The sequence below is a fragment of the Chiloscyllium plagiosum genome, unplaced genomic scaffold, assembly GCF_037043375.1.
Source record: "Chiloscyllium plagiosum isolate Xiang-an unplaced genomic scaffold, Cpla_swu_hap1 HiC_scaffold_9, whole genome shotgun sequence".
Lineage (NCBI taxonomy): Eukaryota > Metazoa > Chordata > Chondrichthyes > Orectolobiformes > Hemiscylliidae > Chiloscyllium > Chiloscyllium plagiosum.
In genome coordinates, this window is record NW_028270147.1 from 67621315 (window position 1) to 67645227 (window position 23913).

The 23913-nt window shown below is 39.1% G+C and overlaps 1 protein-coding gene across 3 annotated transcripts in view; it reads right to left on the bottom strand.

Annotated features, from left to right (window-relative positions):
- Positions 1 to 858: 858 nt before the first annotated feature.
- The window catches only part of npl (N-acetylneuraminate pyruvate lyase (dihydrodipicolinate synthase)), a 50587-nt gene continuing 27532 nt past the window's right edge, over positions 859 to 23913 (bottom strand). For 2 of the 3 annotated variants that reach the window (XM_043699533.2, XM_043699532.2), the window contains 9 exons: positions 19791 to 19878; positions 17564 to 17621; positions 12835 to 12910; positions 11972 to 12064; positions 11746 to 11891; positions 9001 to 9047; positions 7664 to 7748; positions 5145 to 5184; positions 859 to 1474 (listed from right to left, as the gene is read on the bottom strand). In XM_043699533.2, the coding sequence (XP_043555468.1) occupies positions 1329 to 1474; positions 5145 to 5184; positions 7664 to 7748; positions 9001 to 9047; positions 11746 to 11891; positions 11972 to 12064; positions 12835 to 12910; positions 17564 to 17621; positions 19791 to 19878 (779 nt within the window). In that variant the 3' untranslated portion in view covers positions 859 to 1328. The remainder of the gene's footprint in view (positions 1475 to 5144; positions 5185 to 7663; positions 7749 to 9000; positions 9048 to 11745; positions 11892 to 11971; positions 12065 to 12834; positions 12911 to 17563; positions 17622 to 19790; positions 19879 to 23913) is intronic. The other variant, XM_043699534.2, reaches the window with a different exon arrangement.

Sequence of the window (23913 nt, forward strand, 5' to 3'; positions counted from 1 at the left end):
CTTCTTTGAATAAGAATCAAGCTGCAATTAACTTCCAGGCCTGGTATGATAAACCAGCAGTTTGTTTGCTCTCCTCCCTTTTAAAAAGAAATATGCTCAAAAGTCACATTCAGATCTCAACTTAGAGTTCAGAGCTCCAAACTAAAAATGTTAAAAATAATATGAAGGTCTCAATATATGTAAGGATGTTAAGGTGTTGAAAGCAGTTCAGAGAAGCTTTACTAGACCAATGCCTGGAATGAGTAGATTGACTTATGTGGAAAGACTAGACAGAATAGGATTACTTTCTGTAGTTTAGAAGAGCTGGAGGTAACCCGATTGAAATATGCAAGGTCCTGAAAGGACTTCATTGTGTGGATGTAAGAGGGATGTTTCCTCTCTGGGAGTACCTGGAACTAGGATCACAGTTGAAAACTAAGAGAATGTCTATTTAATAGAAGTAAAGAAAAAAATTCTGGGAGTTGAATGTATTTGGAATTTGCATCCTCAAAAAGCATTGCTGCAGAATCTTTGAATATTTTTAGGGCAGAAGGAGATGGATCCTTGATCATCAGGGATATGCAGTGCAGGTGACATAAAAGGCTGCCAGGAATTTTTAGTTGATATAAGATGGCAGAGAAGATTTAGAGCTGAAACAGTAGCTTGTTTAGTTTAGTATTAAAGACAGACCACAAATTATGATAATTGTCCCTTTGTAGATAGAATATATCCAAGGTAACAAGATTAAAATAGCACACAGACATTTACAGTGAAAACGGAGTCCGATTGCAAGCTGCTGGATAAGGACACCCTTGAGTATGCTGATGGGAGAATTCTATACCTAACTGAGATCCATCACAAATAGATTTACTTAAGATATCCAGATAATCATAGCTATATATTTTAAATTATAGATGTTGAATAGATACATATAACATTAAAAAATGACAAGCATGAAGAGATTCAATTAAAAGTCCTACGGACAAGACAGCTTTAGGCAGTAAATGGGGTGCAGGGGGCACAGCCCACTACTAGCAGGCAGGACTGAATTACAGTTACAGAAGTCAGCGGTATTGGACTGTGCTTAAATACAGCATGCATTGTGAAAGCTACAATGATAGAGATAAAGCTGCCTGCTAAACATCAGACATTGTGGAAGACTGAGGGTTGTCCATCACTGGCCATACAGTCACATGATTAATTTAATTGGGTGTGATTGTAATGAATTAATTACTGATATTTAGACCTATCCTGCATCTAAGCAAAACAAAGAAGAAAAACTCATAAGTGTAATAAACAGTAAATTAATCTCCCCAATAGTGAATTCCATCCATTATTACAAGCAGTGTTCATATCAATATTCTCAACGTTTTCAGTGTGGCCAATATCTTTGCTTGCTTCTCCTCATTGCATTTTAACAGTGGCAGGCGAGGGGGACCAAGTGGAATTCCCGATACAAGTGTCATTGTAGCCTTGTTTTCAGCCACTCCAAAACCTGCATAAACAATTGCTCAAGGTTATCATTGCATAGTACAAGAATTGTTTTTACCACCTCTTTCATGCAAAATTGTTGGGTACATGTTCACAATTATAACTGCATCACTGACCTATGTTACCAGCTAGTCAGTTCTCAGGTAAGTTGGCAGAATCATTAAATGCTCAGTATAAATCAATGGATTGAAGGGAAGTCAGAAAATGCACAGGTCATTTTGGGTATAAAGTGGAAAAATGGGATCAGATGGGATTTCTCCAACAGCTTGGCAAAGAATTACCCATGCAATATTAACCATATCTTTCTCTTTCAGATACTGACAGGCACATTAAGACATTCCATTATTTTCTATTTGTAACAAAAACAAAGGCTGGAAAAATAGGTGGAATGGTATCATTTAACTTAAAATTCATTATTTACATGCTCTCAAGAATACATGTAGACTAATTATGAGCAAATACTTGACATAGGAGAATACACGTCAATGTAATATGTTGTGTCTACGTCACGCTCAGTATGTCTATCGTGCGCTCATGATGTTGACATTGTAAAGCATGTAATGTGACAGAATAAAAATCTTATGACGCCAACTTACCTCTGATCACTTGCAGCATGATATTCTGCTGGAAGCATGACCCTCTGTTATTAACTGCTAGCTTAAACATTAGCTCAGTCACTTGTGTGCTTGAGATGATGTTTGTACAGTATAAAATTTGTTGAATTCTTTAGTATCATGAAATCCACATTCAGTTTCTTTGGTCATGAGAGATCATTTAACCATTGCCACATCAAGTAAAATCATCCTCTTTGGAGGCAAACTCAGACTATAATGCAGTAATGTATTTTGTCTACAGGTCACTAGCAGCCAAGCCAAACACTCACATTTGGCAACAAAACTTAAGTAGGAATATTAATCTAACAAAAACTCAGGAAAATTGTTTGAATTGGATATACTGAAATGCAATACAAAACAAAAAAATTTTTGGGCCAACAAAATTAATTTAAATTTCTATAAATTTCTAGCTCAACAACTTTTAATATCTTTGATCATCAGGAAAAACCTGTATGTTTGGGAGTTAGTCTCTCAAAACAACATGTATTCAATCAACACAGTTTTCAAACCTGCCATTCTACAAGTTCCAAAATTTACACCTGACTTCAGTGTGGTTAAAACAAAAGGGCGAGTCGCTCATGTGAATCATCAAATCAGGAACAAATAAGTTATCGCATCAGTTTTAGCGTTAACAAATAGTTAAATATAGACATATTTAACAAATTCTTCACCATCCAAACCTTTAACTCTATTACAGTCCCAGTCAATGTTTGGAAAATTTAAATCACCTACTATTACAATCTTCACTTGGAGGTGCTGGTGTTGGACTGGGATAGGTCTCTTATAATTGCTCATCTTTCTTCATACATCAGTAAATTATGACATCAGTAAATTATCCCCTTTGCATAATACTGTCTGAGACGAGGAATGTGCATCCATAGACAGTGCTCTTTAATGAGAGCCCATTCTTATTAGATGTCTGTGCTCCTCTGCTTTTATTCAGTTGTTGTGATGTTGCTACTTGAGTTACAGTTATAATTGCAAAGGTTGCCATCTTTTCAACAAAAAACTACATCACCTTGTTTAGGCCTCAACATGCTCTAAAATAAAACACCAGCTTTGGTCTGCTGCTTGCCTGACGTATTACTTTGACACCATTCTTAGAGTTGTATTCTTGAAGGATTGTTTGCTAATTCACTTTAAGGCGGGGGGATGATCTGTTCTCTGAGTGACAGAGACTGAAGACCAAGAACATAAAATGCAAACTTGTGACATGCTGAAGGAACTTGTAAAGCTCTGCAACTCTCCTGTTTCTAAACATTGAATGAATGGTATACATTGTAAACTAGTTTACCATTTTAAGCAGTACATTTTTGAAACAGTACAGTTCCCAGAGAGAGATTGGAGTTAGGTGCAGATCACAGAGTGATAAAACATCAGGTGATAGCAGCACCTCTGATTTTTTTTTCAAAAGAAAGTCTTCTATTGTGCTCCTTCCCAGAACCACTGCACAACAACTTTCTACTTGGCTTATCATTTTCATGAATCTCTGTTGATCAGACATATTGAAAGGAGCTGGAAATGCCTCGATTCCTCTTGCCACCTAGAAATCAACTTTGATATCAGATGCATCCACAATATGTCCAAGATTCTTGGCAGTCAGCTGTAGAATTTGTTGTGGATCTAAATCCCACTTCCTGTGAGTATTGCAGCACAGCTCGCAGCTTCATGTCATGTTCTGTCTGAGTAGATCCATAGATCAGGACATTGTCAATATAGATGATTCCATCCACTCCGAGGTTACTTGATATTGTCCTCCAGAAGTTTTCTGTTGCTGATGTGATGCCGAAGAATAAGAGTAGTATGCTGAAACAAAACCCTCCAAACAGAGTAATGAATGTTGTGAAAAATGCATCAAGGGCTTGTTGCCAAAAAAAATTTTCAAACTTGGAGAATTGAAGTCTTTCCCAATTTTGCTAACCAGGTAGCATGAATGAACAACATACAGCTTTGTTTGGTTGTGCAAATTCTGATAGTCAAAAAGTGTGGCACAGGAAAAGTACAGCAGGTCAGGCAGCATCTGAGGTCCAGGAGAGTTGACGTTTCAGGCATAAGCCCTTCATCAGACATTTTGATAGACCCATTAGTTTTTGGATCTGTCATGGATGAAAATCTCTTGATTCATTGGAGAGTCAAATCCCCACTTTATCTTTCACAAGACTGGATAAGCCACAATTCTGAGTGAAGAGAGACATAATGGCTTCAATTCAGGGCAAAGATTGATGTGGAGCTTTCTTCAAACTTTCCAAGTCGAGTGAACAGCTATGCAAATTCAGCTCTGAAATTTTTGCCAATCTTCTCAGCATTCCAGTTCCTTAAGTTTAAAGAGCAGATTAAGTTCCTTGGGACAGTGTCCTAAGCCAAACCATCTTGAAATAATTTCTGATAAGAAAACAAAATCTCTCATTGGCATTCACTAGTATTTCCATTGTTGAATTTCCACAGTACAAAAATTTGGGGATCGTTACTGTTCAGAAATTCAACTGAAGTCGGTTACAGAAAATTAAGGGTGACAAAAGCAGGTCAGAAGTCAGCTATTTTGGCAGAAGTGATTTTCACGTAACTCTCCAAAAATCCTTTTTGAGGTGTAAAACAGAAGGTGTGAATGCAACACTTAATATTTGCCAAACAAATGAAGCTCCAACACCACTCAAAAAGCTCAATACTAGTCGTGGCATTGCAGTCCGCTAACTCCCTCCATCACCACAGTGCGCAGTATCTTCAACATGTGGTGTGGCAACTGGCAATATAACCTTCCATCACACAATCTCTCCCACTTAGAAGGACAAAAGGAGCAAGCGTATGGAAACACTGCTTCCAAATCCAACAGGATTTTTATTTTAAAAGATATTAAAATTTTTTCATTCTCATTGGGTCAGAATCCTGGAAGTCCTTGCAACATGTGGGAATAACTTCTTCACATAGACTGCAGCAGTTTAAGATGGCAGCTAATCACTCTCTCATGGGAATTTTAGCAAACAATAGTAACTGCTGATTACAGTGACATCCAGGGAATGAAAAGTCATCAGGAATGTTTAATAACAATGCCATTCTACTCACCAAGTCTACTCATAGAGCCAACGAACTCCTGGATCACAGCCTGAAAAAGACATGAATGAAAGTGTACATGACTATGCGATCATAGATACAAATGCAAGGAAGGATAGGAACCAGAAAATAAAATAAACACTAAAATAATTCTATGCAGCTTTGAATATTCTGTTGCATTTATTCAAACACTTTACTTTCTTTCCTGTCTTAAGTATGCAGACTCTTGCTAGGCTATAAATGTGCTACCAACATAGCTGGATTTAAGTTGGTATTTACCATATGTGATTTGAAATAATAATATTTTATCTATGGGTACAAAGATGAGATCAATTGTGTTCTCATTCAATATTCACAACCCAAACTTTGTAGTAAAAGGAATTAGACATAGGTCCACCTGATTTCACTCCTCTCCCCCATCATTTCTTACAATATGTATTCTTTGTTACAATATGTGAGCATATGAGGTATAGTAAGCTTGCAGATTACACAAAAATTGGACGTGTAGTGGACAGTGAAGAAAGTTACCTCAGATTACAATGGGATTTTGATCAGATGGGCCACTGGGCTGAAGAATGGCAGATAGAATTTCGTTTAGATAAATGCAAGCTGCTGAATTTTGGGAAAGCAAATCTTAGCATGACTTATACATTTAATGGTAAGGTCCTGGGGAGTGTTGCTGAACAAAGAGACCTTGAAAGTGGATTCACAGGTAGATAGTATTGTGAAGAAGGTTTTGGTGTGCTTTCCTTTATTGGTCAGAGTGTTTGAGAGAAAGTGAGGGCTGCAGATGCTGGAGATCAGAGCTGAAGAAGGGCTTATGCCCGAAACGTCGATTCTCCTGTTCCTTGGATGCTGCCTGACCTGCTGCGCTTTTCCAGCAACACATTTTCAGCTCTTTATTGGTCAGAGTATTGAGTACAGGAGTTGGGAGGTCATGTTGCAGCTGTACAGGACATTGGTTAGGCCACTGTTGGAATATTGCGTGCAATTCTGATCCCCTTCCTATTGGAAGGATGTTGTGAAACTTGAAAGGGTTCCGAAAAGATTTATAAGGATGTTGCCAGGGTTGGAGGATTTGAGCTATAGGGAGAGACTGAATAGGCTGGGACTGTTTTCCCTGGAGCGTCAGAGGCTGAGGGGGGACTTTATAGATGTTTAAAAAATCATGAGGGGCATTAATAAGATAAATAGACAAAGTCTTTTTCCTAGTGTGGGTGAGTCCAGAACTAGTGGGCATAGGTTTAGGGTGGCAGGGGTGATGGGGTTGGAGGCGGGGGGGCATGGGACTGGAAGGGGCGCAGCGTTGGACAGGTTTAGGGGTGGGAGTGGACGGGGTTATGGACGGGCAGGGGGTGGGGTGGGGGTGGGGCAAGGTCTCACGCACTGTGTGCTTTTGCCCAACCTCCTGAACGGGAAGCAGACTTCACGTAAAACTTTGAGCCCCTGAGGAAATCAATTATCCAAATGAAATAGTGTCCGCCCATCTCGTTCGGATAATCGAGGTTCCTCTGTATATATTTATGGTGTCTGCAGAATGACAAAGAACAAGACAGCTATTCACTGGAATATCATAAAACAAAAAGTTAATGACTGAACTCCATAGGCAATATGAAGACAGATTACAGAAAGCTTACACAAAAACTTAAGACTAGGAAGTGTTGAAAGAAGAAACAACATTGCTTGAAGGAAGATTGAGGCAGAAACATTTAGGGAGGGAATTCCAGACTTAGTTTAGGAACACATTGGGCAAAGGATCAACTACTTTTGATGAAGACAAAGGAATAATCTTGAGGAGTTCTGGTAGAAAGTAGAAGGTAATTTGTTTTAAGTGGACTTATTCACTGAACTACTTGAATTAAATCTGCAAAACGTGTGGGACAAGTTTTCAGGTTATCCTGTTACAGCTTCTGTGATCACCAAAAAAGATTTTTACAAAGCGCCTTCATTATAGGTATTGGTCTTGTGGCATTACCACTATGCACCACAATGTTCTGTCTAAGTTTTGTGCACATACAGCTGCACCAAGGTTCTACACAGTGATTAACATTAAAATCATGGCAATGACTTCTGGCTTTGGAAGTCTCTGCTGCATATTGACCCTGGAGGCTCGTGTAGCCAGAAAGAAAATTAGAGGGTACGTTACATAACATTGCTAACCCTGAGATCCCAGCTAACATTCTGAGGTCATGGTCTCATATTTTTGGATATAGATTCAAATTCGACCATAGTCGATGTCAAAATCTGGTCATTAAAATAGTGACCTAACGGTGACCATATCAGGATTGTGAATGGCTATAAAAATTTATCTGCTTCAGAAATATCCTTTAGCGAAGGTAATTGATGCTCCTTACCATGTCTCACTTACATCTAACTCCAGACTCTCAGCAATGTGGTTGACTCTTAACTGCCCCCTTTCCTAACAAGGCACTCAGTTCCAGGGCAACTGGGAACGGGCAATAAATGCTGACCTTGCCACTGTCATCACAAGGATAACAAATTGTATTCCTGGAGCTAGAAAACTAATTTACCTGGTGCTCCCTCGCCGAGTCGTAGTCTCCTCTCTCAGCATAAGTCAGCATCTTATTACACAAACTTCCCATGTAATTATATGTACTGAAGGAAAATAGATATTACACAATCATTATGAATGTTAAGAATTAAATCTAAGAGTCAAACTTTTAAATAAATAGCACCAGCTTTCCAGCCTGCATGCAGGAATAGATCTTCACAAAACCCTTAAGAAATATGTATTGCACATACATGATTACTCCCATTTAGCAAAAGAATAATGGTCTCTGGTGCCTGCTATTTTTGGATCCCTGGGCTCTCCTAGCTTTCAATTACCGACTACTTTGTGCTAGTTAAGACTTGCTGGAAAGGTTCCTGCTAATCCAGGATTACTTCACTTCTATAGGCACTCCTTCGTACCCCACACAGTCACATTCTGCCTTGGTGTCCAGGCCATCTTTCTATGTTTTTCATCAGAGTCAAGGCGTCTAATCCCAATGACAAATGCAAATTTGAACGGTTGACATGAGAACATCGTCATGATCACACTCACATTTCAGCAAACCAAGGATAAAGGAAAGAAAATGGAACATAGAAAGATGCCACGAAATGAAATAGAAAAGTAGTGAATAAACACTTCAGATTAAAAATAAGACAAGGAAAATAAAGTAAACAGTTGACCAGGAAAGCTCAGAGAACCAACATCATATACTTTTGGAAAAACTGCCCAAACAATTAATCCAAACAATTTAAATGAAAATTACAACAAATTGATGTTTTAGTGCTGAACTACATTTAGAACTCCAAAATAGTTTGCCATAGCAGAGAACGTGTTTCACTCACATAATAAGAAAAGCAACAGGTTTTCCAACTTTCCAGTTTGGAATGTAGCAGGGGACTGACACAAACATTGTCATTGAAGAGACCACAAGGTAGCAAAGATAAAGTAAATTCACCATAGTAATACCAGACCTCAGGGCTGCTCTGAGAGAGTACAAGAGTGAGAGCAAAAGACCATCATCTTAACCCTTCAGCCACTATTAAAAATAATCATAGCAATTGCAGAGGGAAGAAAAAAATCCCAGATATATAACACACCTTTGTGACAGTAACAAAGTAAAAACTTCAAGATATTCTCTTCACTACTAAAGGCATGGATTTCTGGTTTTTATACCAACCTAGACAGAAACTGCAGGATTTAATCCCAGAAACATTAGTTAAATTCTCAGAATGTTGCATAATAAACATTTAAACTTACCCAGACACGTAAAACAATAGCCCTCTCAATAATACATCACAAAGAATTGATGAAACTTTACACACAGTAAGTAGGAGATAGAAATCACTAAAGATTTACCTGCCAACAGCTCCACTTGCTCCCAGTACAATTGCTGACAAGAGTAGCTGTTGAAGGAAAGCTAAATTCAGAACAAGGCTATCAGAAGACACCAGCCAATTACAACAAGTGCACAATACCTAGATAATACCGTTAGATGTGTACTGTCTCTCTTATTCGATGGTTTTTCTTGCTTAAATTTATGGGCCTGGAAGTTTGAAATGGCTTTTCTTAATGATATTGCCTTATTGGTTTATAAATGTTCAACTAGACCATCCAAGTGTACATGCGCAAGTTAACACAAATGTAAAATTGAGATCTGTTTCATGCAGTTCAAAGTAGCCCAAAGCTAAGCAGCTTCATCCCACGTTCTACCCATTTGTAATTCATATTGATGAATACTTCAGCTAAAAGATTTCGCCGTAAAATTAGATATTAATAAAGGTATTTATCATCAAGATAAAAATAAAACACAAAATAAGTGAAGATCACAAAACAAAACAACCAACTCTTGCGTGTCAGCTGGGCTATGCTGATGGCACTCTCACCTCTGAGTCAGCAAGTTCTGGATTCATTCCAGATCTTGAGCATAAAAATCAACGCTGACGCTCCAGAGCAATACTGAGAAATCCTGTACTCCTACAAGTTGTGCCTTTCAGATGAGATATTTAACTAGGTTGGTTTGGGTGAATGTAAAAGATACCACAGCACTTACAAGTGTCATTCAGTCCTTGCATGGGAATAGAAATGAACCTCAAGGGCAGCATCTAAATGATTTGGAACAATTCGATATTGGTAGGTAAAACAAACAAGCTTATGAAGGCTGAATATATGCAAATACTCACACTAACAGTGTGTCAATGGATCAAAGGTATTTTACATTAGTTTGATCTCAATATTTTCAAAACAATTGACTAATGTGCAATATTCAATGTGTTTGATGATACAGAGGATGACTGTGCTGGAAAATGGGAATTAAAATAGTTAGGTGGTGGTTTTTGACTGGCGCAGATGCGATAGGTCAAAGGGCTCCTTCTCTGCTGTTCATCTCTATGATTCTATAACTAATGAAGTCAATGCTGCCAAGCTACCAGTACCAATGAAGACAACAAAGAAGATCCATGTGATGTTACTCAACCAAGTTTTGGGACAAATTATTTGATGATTCAATGGTAATCAAAGTGATTTTGAAGGATTTTATTAGTGAAGTATTACAATTATTTCACAGTGTTGAATGATTTTTCCAAATTACAAACTGAAAACTCCAGAGTAGCCAGTATCCTGTCACCAAGTCACCCTTTATTTAAATGTGCATAGTACTTGACAATGGTCTGGCTTCCTCACAGCCAACTCTAAGTGAAGAGAATCTCTGATACTCTTGTTTATTTTATTTTCAAAATCTTTTAAAAAAATATTTTCTTCTGTTTCTCCTGTACAGCAATAGTGCTTATTTTTCCCCACATCACCCATAGTTTTGTGTGTACAGACTCAGTAAAAGAGACACCATTGTGCAAGAACTTTATTCAATATCTCCATTATCAGGAAAATCACTTATTTGGTCAGTGAACACACTCATGTTATATCTTAGTCAGGGCTCCCTGATTTGACCAGATTAACATCCCCAGTCAGACCTCATTATAAGTTACTGAACAAACTAAGAATTATTAGTTATTTTATGGGCACAAATCACGCATGCATAGCAATCCCTCAAAAACATTACTATGTAACTCAGTCAAAAAAATTAGTCGGGAAAATTTGACTTTTTGACCAAGTATACATGATAAATGCAAGGTTTGTTTTTAAACTTTATAATGTTCAGCAACACATTTGTACAATTTTAGACTCAAACTAAATCTTGACATAATTAAAGCATCTCATTTGATATGTTCCCAGAAAATTTGTACTGTATGTTCTCCATTAATTTGGCACTTGAGACTACACACAGTACTTTCATGCCATGTGCCAATTTATTGGACTCTTTATTTAAGTACTCATGACCTCTTTCTATAAAGCCTAAAAGCTATTATAGCTTTATCTGTGTGCAAGATTACCCTTAAGGAATTACTAACTCAAATCTTTCGGTCTTTCAGTTTATCCACATTTTCAGTGCATTTCCACTGAATCTAAACTAACACTAGGTAAGCATAGAGGATCATCATAATGAAAAAAGGAGGCAATCAAATGAAAATATATGTTGCAGAAGGACATACTGGAATAAATCCAAAGATTGAGAACGTTTCAGGAAGAAAAAAAAGATACCCATATCCCCATCAAGAACACAATCCAAGAAGAACAATTCCAGCTGTATCAAACTAGAATGCTTTTGTATTTGCTCCTGACATCACACTCACTTGGAAAAGACAAAGTTCAGCATGAGCTACAAGATAGGGATCATGCCTAATAATCCATTCACACAGGCAGGTGCAACTTCATACTGAAACAGAGGAATACATTTACATCAAGCTAAAGAAATTACAGCAGATCCTGTTCCTTTTGTTTGCACATACTATATATAAATATATATAATATCCCAACCACATCTTTTCCTTGTGCAATTTGGAACGGAGTTTCATATACACATGCCTCTAATCTTAATTTATCTTGGAAACAGTATAAATGTAGATTTTGTAACCTCCCTTTTAGAAGCTTTTCATTCCTTCAGCTTCTTAATCGATGTACACAAACCTCACCACTACTCTAATACATGCTAAACTGAAAAGTTTAAAGAATCAAATGTTAATTACACATTATCAAAAACATCCATACCTCATCTTTCCCATACAGCAATGTAAACCTATCCTTGAACTTGTGAACACATTGACCAAAATCCAACAAGTCACTGCTGGTGAACTTCACTCCCTGGAATGTTGGAATCCTTTTTTCGATCCCATCTAGCAGTTCCACAACATTTACTGCAATGAGTCAAAATTATGTTAGATTTAACAAAGCTCTTGAGATATTTTCAAAGTCTGCTGTATGTTTTTGTACTTACAAGATACTCCAGTAAATTCAGGAATGTGATAATAGTAGAAAGGAATGCTGGGGGCAGCAGATGCGACTTCCTGTAGGAATTCTGTTAAAGCTTCTGTAACAAGAAGTTAATTTCTTTTCAATTATCAAATTTTGGCCTCAAATTTGCTAACATTGTAGTCATTATAATTCAAAAATAACTAATTGAGAAGTACACAGACATTGCAACATCTAAAGTTATGTTAAGTTGCACATTACTGGTGGATCTCCCAAGTTGCAGCTTTAACTTAGATAAAAGTCACAATTCAATTGAATCATATGGTGAAAGTCAGGTTAAGAAACTGTGGGAAATGATTCTCATTAGCTTAAAACTGAATGATATGAAACTGTTTCTGCTCGAGCCCAATGTGCCATTGTGAAAAGAAAAATAGAATAAGGGAGAAAGAGTGTAGAGAACACAAAAAGCAAACCAAAAAAGGCAGACTTGATCATATGCTAATCGTAGGCATTATATTATGGAGTTATGTCCACAATTGACAAAAGCTATTTAGAAACGCCTACAGCAAATAGAATGGTGATCTGCATAAAGCAAATAAAGTTCATTCAGTCTCCTCCTCAAAGTTGGAAATAAATTATTTCTGTCCTGAATGAGTGATTGAATCTTTCAAAGGATAAATTGTACCATGTAGTATAGTACTCAGCCATATGCAGTAGGCTTGATTCCTAGTTTATATGGAAGTGGGTACTGAAATTGGTCTCAGATCTACTGTACAAAAAAAGTCTCTAGGTCATAAAGATTAATCTGCTTGGTGTATTACAGACTCTGACTGCATAATTGTCAGTATTTTGTTTGAAAAACTGTGGCAAGCAACATAAATACACAACCTATACTTTGAGGCTTGAAGAAGAATGGGGAAATGACTGCAATCCCAGAAGCATTGCACTTGGCAGCATGTATTGCCTGAAACAAAATATAAACAAAAATATCTATTAGTCCATATATTCAGTGTTATCCTCACAAAAAATAGCCTCCATCTCCATCCTAATTTTTCAGGGATTGCTAATCATGGTTTATGCAATATCATCATTCTACTGCAAGGCAAGGCAGCAAGTCCAATTTCAGACAGTCCAAGGATTGAACCTTCAGGTGTTGGTGTTGGTGTTATTCTGTACCATACTGGCAAACTGGCACCTTTATGAAATCATACTACATAACTATATTTGTCAATCATGTGTGCCCTAGAACTCTGTGGGAAGCTAGGGAAGTGATTGCTGGGCCTCTTACTGAGATATTTATATCATTGATAGTCATAGGTGAAATGCCAGAAGACTGGAGATTGGCTAACATGGTGCCACTGTTTAAGAAAGGTGGTAAGGACAAGCCAGGAAACTATAGACCAGGGAGCCTGACGTCAGTGGTGGGCAAGTTGTTGGAGGGAATCCTGAGGGACAGGATGTACATGTATTTGGAAAGGCAAGGACTGATATGGGATAGTCAACATGGCTTTATGCGTGGTAAATCATGCGTGGTAAATCATGTCTCACAAATTTGATTGAGTTTTTTGAAGAAGTAACAAAGAGCTTTGAGATGAGGGCAGAGCGGTAGATATGATCTATATGGACATCAGTAAGGCGTTTGACAAGATTCCCCATGGGAGACTGGTTAGCAAGGTTGGATCTCATGGAATACTAGCCATTTGGTTACAGAACTGGCGCAAAGGTAGAAGACAGAGGGTGGTGGTGGAGGGTTGTTTTTCAGACTGGAGGCCTGTGACCAGTGGAGTGCCACAAGGATCGATGCTGAGTCCTCTACTTTTATCATTTATATAAATGATTTGGATGTGTGCATAAGAGGTATAGTTAGTAAGTTTGCAGATGGGACACCAAAATTGGAGGTATAGTGGACAGTGAAGAAGGTTACCTCAGGATCTGGACCAGATGGACCAATGGGCTGAGAAGTGGCAGATGGAGTTTAATTTAGATAAATGCGAGGTGCTGCATTTTGGGAAAGAAAATCTTAGCAGGACTGATACACTTAATGGTAAGGTCCTGGGTAGTGTTGCTTAGCAAAGAGATCTTGGAGTGCAGGTTCACAGCTCTTTGAAAGTGGAGTCGCAGGATAGTGAAGGTGGCATTTGGTATGCTTTCCTTTATTGGTCAGAGTGTTGAATACAGGAGTTGGGAGGTCATGTTGCGGCTGTACAGAACATTGGTTAGGCCACTGTTGGAATACTGTGTACAATTCTAGTCTCCTTCCTATCGGAAAGATGTTGTGAAACTTGAAAGGGTTCAGAAAAGATTTACCAAGGATGTTGCTAGGATTGGAGGATTTGAGCTATAGGAAGAGGCTGAATAGGCTAGGGCTATTTTCCCTGAAGCGTCGGAGGCTGAGGGGTGACCTTATAGAGGTTTATAAAATCATGAGGGGCATGGATAGGATCAATAGACAAAGTCTTTTCACTGGGGTAGGGGGATCCAGGACTAGAGGACATAGGTTTAGGGTGAGAGGGGAGAAATGTAAGAGAGACCTAAGGGGCAACTTTTTCATGCAGAGGGTGGTGCGTGTACGGAATGAGCTGCCAGAGGAAGTCGTGGAGGCTAGTATAGTTGCAACATTTAAAAGGCATCTGGATGGGTATATGAATAGGAAGGGTTTGGAGGGATGTGGGCCAGGTGCTGGCAAGTAGGACTAGATTGGGTTGGGATATCTGGTCGGCATGGACGAGTTGGACCGAAGGGTCAGTTTCCATGCTGTACATCTCTATGACTCTAAGTAAATAATGGCATCAGTACTGAATGTTCAATCTCAATTAAAGTTAGGTGACACAGGGAAATGACACCCAACATAGTCACCAGGAAAGTATAAGCAATTCAACATTCAAACTCTTCAATTTCAGATAGTATCAATTATAAACACAGGAATTCCTTTCCCAAGTAAATCTTCAGGTTTGGGCAGTTTCGGCGACCTTTAATTATCTCTGAACAACTTAGAAAATTTACCTAATGGTGCCAGAGCAGACCATTTTACCTTTCTCATCATCTCTTACAAAAATATCAAAAAGTCTGTTAAACAAGAAAATCACTATTTCTGGAAATAGTGCTCATGGATTGCACCTATTAAGCTTTTGATGCTTGGAATGGATAGGTTGATATCTAAGAAGGATGCAATACATTGTGGTATTGTTAGATTATCTGAAGTTTTATCTCAGTCTAAAAGTATTCAGTTAGAGACTCAGTGCAGAGTTGCAGCATGTGGCTGAGCAACCAGTGAAATATCAACAGGGTACATGGCCAAATATAGCATCTTTTGTATTAAATGTTAAGTTAGACAAGGCCTTCACGCTTAGTTGGATGTGCAAAATACTGCAGCCAGTTTTCTGAAGAGGAGCTTGGGGTTCACTTTCCATTCTGGCTAACATATATTCAACAAAAACACTAACTCATTTCTGTCACTACTGTTCAAGATTGATACATCTAAATGTTACATCAGAACAGCAGTAGGCAATTCAGTCCCTCAAATCATGGCTGATCTGTGTTGTAACTCCATATACCTGCCTTTGGCCTATATACCCTAATTCTTCGCTGAACAAAAAAGTTTACCTTTCTCAGATTTAAAATGAATAATTGCACTACTGTCATTTATGAAAGAGTGTTCAAAATATTTACTACCCTTTTGTATAAAAGTGCTTCTAAACATATCTCCTAAACTAAACTGGCTGTAATTCTCAGAATATGCCCCTAAATTCTACAATCCCCAACTGGCAAAAATAGTTAATCTTTACCAAGCCTGTTTTTTTTTAACCTGATCATCTCTTGTAAACTTCCATCAGATCACCATTAAGCTTCTAAAGTCTAAGAAAAGAAGTCTAATTTATATAATCTCTCCTCAGAACTTAACGCCTGAAATCCAGATATCACTCTTGTAAACCTTTGTTGTTCTCCTTCCAAGGCCAATATATTCTTCCTCAACTGTGGTGCCCGGGCAGCACGGTGGCACAGTGGTTAGCACTGCTGCCTCACAGCACCAGAGACCTGGGTTCAATTATCGCCTCAGGCAACTGTCTGTGTGGAGTTTGCACATTCTCCCCGTGTCTGGGTGGGTTTCCTCAGGGTGCTCCGGTTTCCTCCCATAGTCTAAAGATGTGCAGGTTAGGTGAATTGTCCGTGCTAAATTGCCCGTAGTGTTAGGTGAAGGGGTAAATGTAGGGGAATGGGTCTGGGTGGGTTGCTCTTCGGAGGGTCGGTGTGGACTTGTTGGGCCGAAGGGCCTGCTTCCACACTGTAAGTAATCTAATCAAATCAAGATCTGCTCATAGTACTCCAAAATGGGATCTAAACAGGATTTTGTCTAACTGCAGCATAATTTGCGCATCCTTGTGCTCCAGTCCTCTAGATATAAAGGCCAGCATTCCATGAGCTTTCTTGATTTTTTTCTAAAAATGTTCATGGCATTTTAAAGGTCTATGCACCTGAAACCCTAGGGTCTTAACGTCATGCCATCTACAAAGTACCCTGATCTACCCTTCTGGTCCAAAATGGATAACTTTGCTTACAAATTCCATCTGCCATAGTTTTGCCTATTCACTTAATACAAAATTACGAAGGAATATTTGAAAGACTATCTACACTGTCTACAACGCCACCCAACTTCTAGATTTCAGCTGTACATTTTTCTATTAAGTCAAGAACTATTTGAAGAAGTAGAGATGTAAAAACAGAGATTTGTAATCAAGGTTTACTAGCAGTAAAGCTAAAGTAACTTTGAATACCTAAGAACATCTCTATAGTTTTAAAATTATATCAAAAACAAAAGTACCACGGAAGTAGCAGGTGCCACGTGGTGGAAGAATGTTAAGTGTTTCCATAATACTGAAATAGAATTGTGTGCGTGCTTTACAAATACCTGCACAATTACAGCTTCCTATCAATATTGTGCAGAATGAGCAGATAACAGAACTATATTTAATTGCAAATAACTAAAACATATAAAGAAGCTCCATTAACAGGGAAAATCATGATGTTAATAAGAATTGCAGAGCAGTTAAAATTTTATTTTCAATAGTTAAACTTTACAGTAATAAAAGATATATTAATGCATTAGAAATTTGAGAAAAGTTGCAAATTGAAAAATGACATCAGTTAAGAGTCAACGGTGAAGTATTTATAACTATCTTCAGCTAGAAATGCAGAATGAGTAAACCATCATGTTATTCTCTTGAAATCCCCAATATCACAGATGCCAATCTTCAACCAATCTGATTCACAAAGATACTGGAGTGATGCAACATGCCAACGGTTTGTCATGATGGTGCAAATCCAATATCTTCTTTTACCTAGTTACCATCAATTCTGAAGGGTCAGTAGACCTGGAATATTAACTCTGCTTTCTCTGTACAGATGCTGCCACAGACCTGATGAGATTTTCCAGAAATGTGTTTTTCTTTGTGATTTCCAGCATCCAGTTCTTTTGTTTTTTCCTTCATTTTCATCATTCCCATCAGAGTCTCAGCAATCTTCTGTGCATTTGACATTTGCTGTACACATGGCTATGTACAAATAGCAAAATAAACAGCAAACTTCTACACTATGTATGTACATGAAAATTTAAGCTTACCAATTGTTTTGATTCTTCTATACTTAAGGAACCCACGTGAATTATCACGTGATTTAACCTGTAGACAAAAGCAGAAAGAAAGCAACGCTTTATGTGCCGAACGGAGCATAAAGGTTAACAATATTCAGCTGGTTTTCATGGGAAAGCTCCACTTGGCTAGACTTGTGTAGCAGATGGCTCTGTCAATCTAATAATGAATAAGTACACACTCTGTTAAGAGATCTGTGCATCTCCTTAATCAGTCAGACTGAAGACCTCATAAACATATGAAATAGGGGGTGCAAGCCATTTGGCCCCTCAACCCTGCTCCGAAATTCATAAAATCATGACCAATTTGGTTGTGTTCGAAATTTCACATTCCCACTCACCCTCAGAAACCACTGATGCCCTTGCTGAAGAAAAATCTCTCTCTCTTTGTCCGAAAAATACTCCATTATCCACTTCTACAGCATTTTGAGACACAGAACCCCAAAGTCACATAACTCTCAAAGTTAATGGCACTCACTAATTTTAAAAACAAGTCTCCTCATTCTGGACTCACCCACAAGAAAAAACATACTTTCCACATCCACTTTGGCAAGATCATTCCAAATCTTTTACACTTCAATTAGGTCATCCTTCATTCTTGTAAGTTCCAGTAAATACAAGCTCAGTCTGTCCAACCTTTCCTCATAAGACGGTCCACTCATTTGAAAATCAATCCAGTATCTTGGCTGAATCTCCACGAACATATTTATATCCTTTCTGAAACATGGTGACCAAAGTTGCACACAGTTTGAGATGTGTCTTCCTAATGCCTGTAGAACTGAAGCATAACTTTTTAACATGTATATTCAATTCCTCTTGTAATTAAGGATGACATGCATTTGCCTTCTTAAATACTTGCTGTAAATGCATTCTAACCTTTTTGTTACTCATCCACCAGAACACAAAATCTCTTCACAACTCAGAATTCCACAGTTATTCCCCATTTAAGTAATAGTCCTGTTTTCCATTCTTCCTGCCAACATGAACTTCACATTTTCCCACATTCTACTCCATCTGCCTGATTGTCCCCCCAGTCACTCAACTTATCTACATTAATCTACAAACACTTCATGTTTTCTTCATAGCATTCTATCTTAACTATCCATGAATTTAGCTACGGTGCCTCCTCTCATCCAAATCAGTGATCTAAATTATCAGTTAAAAAAAAAGTGAGCGTAGAGATTGAGTGAAGAAAGGCCAGATAGAGTATTGAATTCAATGCCAATTCAGGGGCAGAAATTAGAACAGGAGAAAAGCAAGACAGGCTTTGAGAAAAAAAAATGTAGGAAATAAAATGATAATTAAGAGAAGCTTGATAATACAGCATTTGCATATTGCTGAAAGGAAAGCATGATGTGAAGGTTTTTTTGCATACATCAAGACAGATAAGAGTAAAACATTTTTAAAGGAAGCATCAATATATGTTGCATCAGAAAGCATGCCAATTGGTTGCCAATTAGACTTTGGTTGCATAAATCATAGCAAGCCTGCCAATGTAGTATCTACATCAACCATTAGGTTTCTCTCCCCAGTACACTGGTCAATATTTATCCTTTTATCAGTTTAACACAGATTGCCTGGTTATTACTGTTTTGGGAGCTTGTCGTACACAAATTTAATGTTAGTTTTCCCATTTTTCAACAGTGACTATATTTCAAAACAAGTCAAAGTTATTTTTAATACTTTGAAATGTGCAAAGATACAAAAGGTACTACAAAAATATTTTCTTTCTTCACTTCGCCATTGCAGGGAGAAGCCATGTGATGTTTCTGATTTTGTATTTAAGAAAACTATTGTCATCTAACAATGGGGTCAAACATGCAATAGAAATCTTAAGCACACAGACATACTTAGATCTCTTATTTCATATCTAGTCTCTACTGGGGCTTCTTGGAGAAAGTGAGGACTGCAGATGCTGTAGTTCAGAATCGAATGTGTTGTGCTGGAAATGCACAGCAGATCAGACAGCATCTGAGGAGTAGGAGAAATGATGTTTCGAGCATCACCAAGCTTAGTTAATTGAGTGATTTTAAATTTTAAAAAGGCATGGAAGCAATACTTAAAGTAAATTATTACATTGGGAAGAGGAGAGCAAGAGAACAGAACACTTGATGTTAAAATTAAGTTTGAAAATCAATGTCTTGGTGTATAGATATAATTATTCATTTTATTTAGATTGAATCCAAATGTGAGCACTCACTTGCCCTTTCCTTGTTTAATCCACTCTTCAGCAAGCAATTTTCTTTCTTCAACAGTAAGGGAAATGCCCTCTGCAGTTGTGCCATTCACTAGAAAGCAACAGTTGAAACATTATGGGACTATTGGATGAAAGCAAAGTATTGCAGATGGTGGAAATCTGAAATAAAAACAGAAAAGCGCAGAGGATCTCAGCCATTCTGTAAGCATCTGTGGAGAGAGAAATAAAATTAACATATTGAGTCTGACATGGCTCTCTTTTAACATTGATATGGGCTGAAAAATGGTCATTCTTTATGGGGTGGGGTGTGGGTGAGCAAGTAGAACTGGTGGCAAGGGCGTCCACAGCAAAAGAGAAAGGGATGATAAAGGCACTAAAAGGAGAGATTGAGAAGTAAAATGGCATGTGAAAAGGAGAAATTCGACTCGGCAAGATGGCAACGATTCATTAGACCCGCCGTGGATGGCTCTGCCTAACAGCCAAGGCATATTGGTGTTTTTTGCCATCCCTGGATGACGTCTTGGAGAGAATTGTTAATTTAAAACTTTGAGAACACAAATTTGTTCATATTTTGGAATGGGAAGGATGCCAAAGGGAAAGGAAGTGAGCAAACAGCAGCAAGGAAGACATTCCACTGCAGCACTGGGCATGCAGGAGGCCGCAGTAGCGGCCTCTCCCAAACCCCCAAGGGACTTCATGGACCTGCAGGAGTTGGCAGCGGCGATGGCAAGACTTACGGGGAAGGGTGAGGCTGCGTTCGAGAAGATCCGTGCTCAGATACAATCCATCATGTCCATGCTGCAAAAGCATGATCGGGAGCTCCAGGGCTTCGGGCCACAGATGAAGGAAGGTTGAAGGGTGGAGGGTTTACTTATTTATTTTTGCCTAAGGCTGGGGCACAGTCCAGGCTTGAAGAAGCTGTGAAGGGGGGATGGATAGGGTGAATGTCACCTATGGGTGGGTAGTGGTGGTGGGGGTGGGGAGGTAGTCTTTTGTTTAAGGTTTTCAGAAGTGGTGATCGAGTCCTTGTCCGGACGGATCCAGGCCCTGGAAGAAGCAAATGCAAGCCTTGAGAGATCAGGTCGATGACCTCAAAAATCAAGGTCAGAGGTCGAATCCGTGGATTGTCGGGGTCCCGGAGGGTGAAGAAGGTGGGCAGCTAGTCAGCTTCTTTGAAAACTGGCTGCTGTAATTCCTATTCCAAATTGAATCTGGACGGCTGCATATTGAAAGGGCCTACTGGGTGGTGGTGCACAGGGCCGGGCCAGTACAGCGACAGTGCACCAGTCCTAGTGCACTCCACACATACAGGGACAAGCAAAGAGTGACAGAAGCCTCCAGATCACTGGGGAAAGATCTGCAGGCACAGCCGCCCAAGGGGCCAAAAATTATGTTCTTTCAAGATTTCTCGGCAGCTGTAATCTGAAAGAGGAAGTCCTTCGATGAAGTTAAGAAGATACCAAGGAACATGGGCATCCAGTACTCCATGAGGTACCTGGCGATGCTCCGTTTCAGCCGCAAGGGTTCCATTTATATATTTGACTTGACAGATAAAGCCAAGAACTTTGTGGACACTTTAAATTAGGCTGACTGATCTAAAGAGTATGGTTACTGTTCGTCCTCTTTTCCTTCTTTTCCATAGAACATAGAACAATACAGCGCAGAACAGGCCCTTTGGCCCTCAGTGTTGCGCCGACCTGTGCACTATTCTCAGCTCGTGCCCCTACACTATCCCATCATCATCATCCATGTGCTTATCCAAGGATTGTTTAAATCTCTCTATTGTGGCTGAGTTAACTACATTGGCAGGTAGGGCATTCCACGCCCTTACCACTCTCTGAGTAAAGAACCTGCCTCTGATATCTGTCTTAAATCTATCACCCCTCAATTTGTAGTTATGCCCCCTCGTACAAGCTGTCTTCATCCTAGGAAAAAGACTTTCACTGTCTACCCTATCTAATCCTCTGATCACCTTGTATGTTTCGATCAAATCCCCTCTTAACCTTCTTCTTTCCAATGAGAACAGACCCAAGTTTCTCAGCTGTTCCTCATAAGACCTTCCCTCCAGACCAGACAACATCCTGGTAAATCTCCTCTGCACCTTTTCCAATGCTTCCACATCCTTCCCGAAATATGGCGACCAGAACTGTACACAATATTCCAAATGCGGCCGCACTAGTGTTTTATATAGTTGCAGCATGATATTGTGGCTCCGGAACTCAATCCCTCTACCAATGAAACCTAACACACCGTATGCCTTCTTAACAGCACTATCAACCTGGGTCGCAACTTTCAGAGATCTATGTACATGGACTCCACACTACAAGAATCTTTCCATTGACCCAGTACTCTGCCTTCCTGTTATTCTTCCCAAAGTGAATCACCTCACATTTATCTGCATTGAACTCCATTTGCCACCTCTCTGCCCAATTCTGCAGTTTATCCAAGTCCCCCTGCAACCTGTAACATTCTTCCAAACCTTCCACCACTCGACGGACATTAGTGTCATCTGTAAATTTACTAATCCCTCCACTTATCCCTGCATCTAAGTCATTTATAAAAATGACAAACAGCAGTGGTCCCAAAACTGATCCTTGTGGCACACCACTAGTAACCGGACTCCAAGTTGAATATTTTCCATCAACCACTACTCGCTGCCTTCTTTCAGAAAGCCAGTTTCTAAACCAAATTGCTAAATCCCCATCAATCCCATGCCTCTGCATTTTCTCCCACAGCCTACCATGTGGAATCTTATCAAAGGCTTTACTGAAGTCCATGTATACATCAACTGCCCTACCTTCACCTACATGCTTGTCACCTTCTCAAAAAACACAATGAGGTTTATGAGACACGATCTGCCCTTGACGAAACCATGTTGAATGTCTGAAATCAAGTTGTTGCAAGATGATTATAAATACTATTTCTTATAATCCTTTCCAAAACCTTTCCTACAACAGAAGGGTCATCTCTACTGCCCTTTTCCTCTCTCCCTAACACGTTTTATTTTTAAATATCTTGGAATACATATTTTTTTATATTTTTATAACTGGATTTTATCATGGGAAATTTTATAGGTGCCTTTTGTTGTTTTCCCCTTTCTTTGTCCTTTTTCTCTTTTAGTCATAGTTGAGGTTGACATGGAGCCAGGAGTGGGTGGAGTGCTTATCCTGATTTTGTCTTCTTCTGTTAATTTAAGTATCATCTCCTTATTTACTTACTTATTTTTGCCTAAGGCTAGGGCACAGTCTGGGCTTGAAGGAGCTTGAAGGTGGGATGGATAGGGTGAGTGTTCCCAATGGGCAGGTGGGGGTAGGAGTTTCCTGTTTAAGGTTTTACAGCTGGTTTTCTTTGTAGTTTTTTTGGTAGCAATAGTCATTTGTAGTTATGTTAGAGTAGTTTTTGGATACACAATTTTATGATTCTATGAATATCCATTTACTTGTGCTTGACGCATTGCAAGCAGGGTTCTCCCTCCCAGGGGTTCAAGGATCTCTCAAAGGGGATATGGCTAAGTGTCTTGCTAAAAGGTACACTTGGAACATCAAAGGAAGTCATTCACCTGTTAAGAGGGAAAGGGTTGATATCACCCTGTTGCAGGGAACCCATTTTGACGATGGGGAACACCTGATGTTACGACTGGGGTGGGGGAAGATGACTGGGTATTCTTTTCATTCTTTACTACTAAAAGTAGGGGTGTGGCCGTACTTAGCCAGAAAAATCTTCTATTCACATTATTGGAGCAGATGAAAGATGAGCAAGGGTGGTTTGTGATACTTAAGGCCCTGATACATAGGGAGGAATATGGGACCTTAAATGTTTACTGCCCCCTGGCACATCCCCTCAAATATTTGATTAGCGCCTTCTTGAAGCTGAGTGCCTTTGGAACATAGCACATTATTATGGCGAGGCGGGGGGGAATTTCAGGCTGCGCTGAATTCAGTACTTATACAAACCGCACAGAAAGAACTTGCTTTTGCTAGACAAAAGCTGTTCGAGTATGGGGATAGGCTGAATTGTATTGGTCTGAAGGTTGTGAAGATAGGTGGGCCAAGTTGGAAACCTTTTTTAAGAGCCTAGTCCTCCATGGGGTAACCTTGGAACATGCCTCTTTCCTTAATGCCCCCTT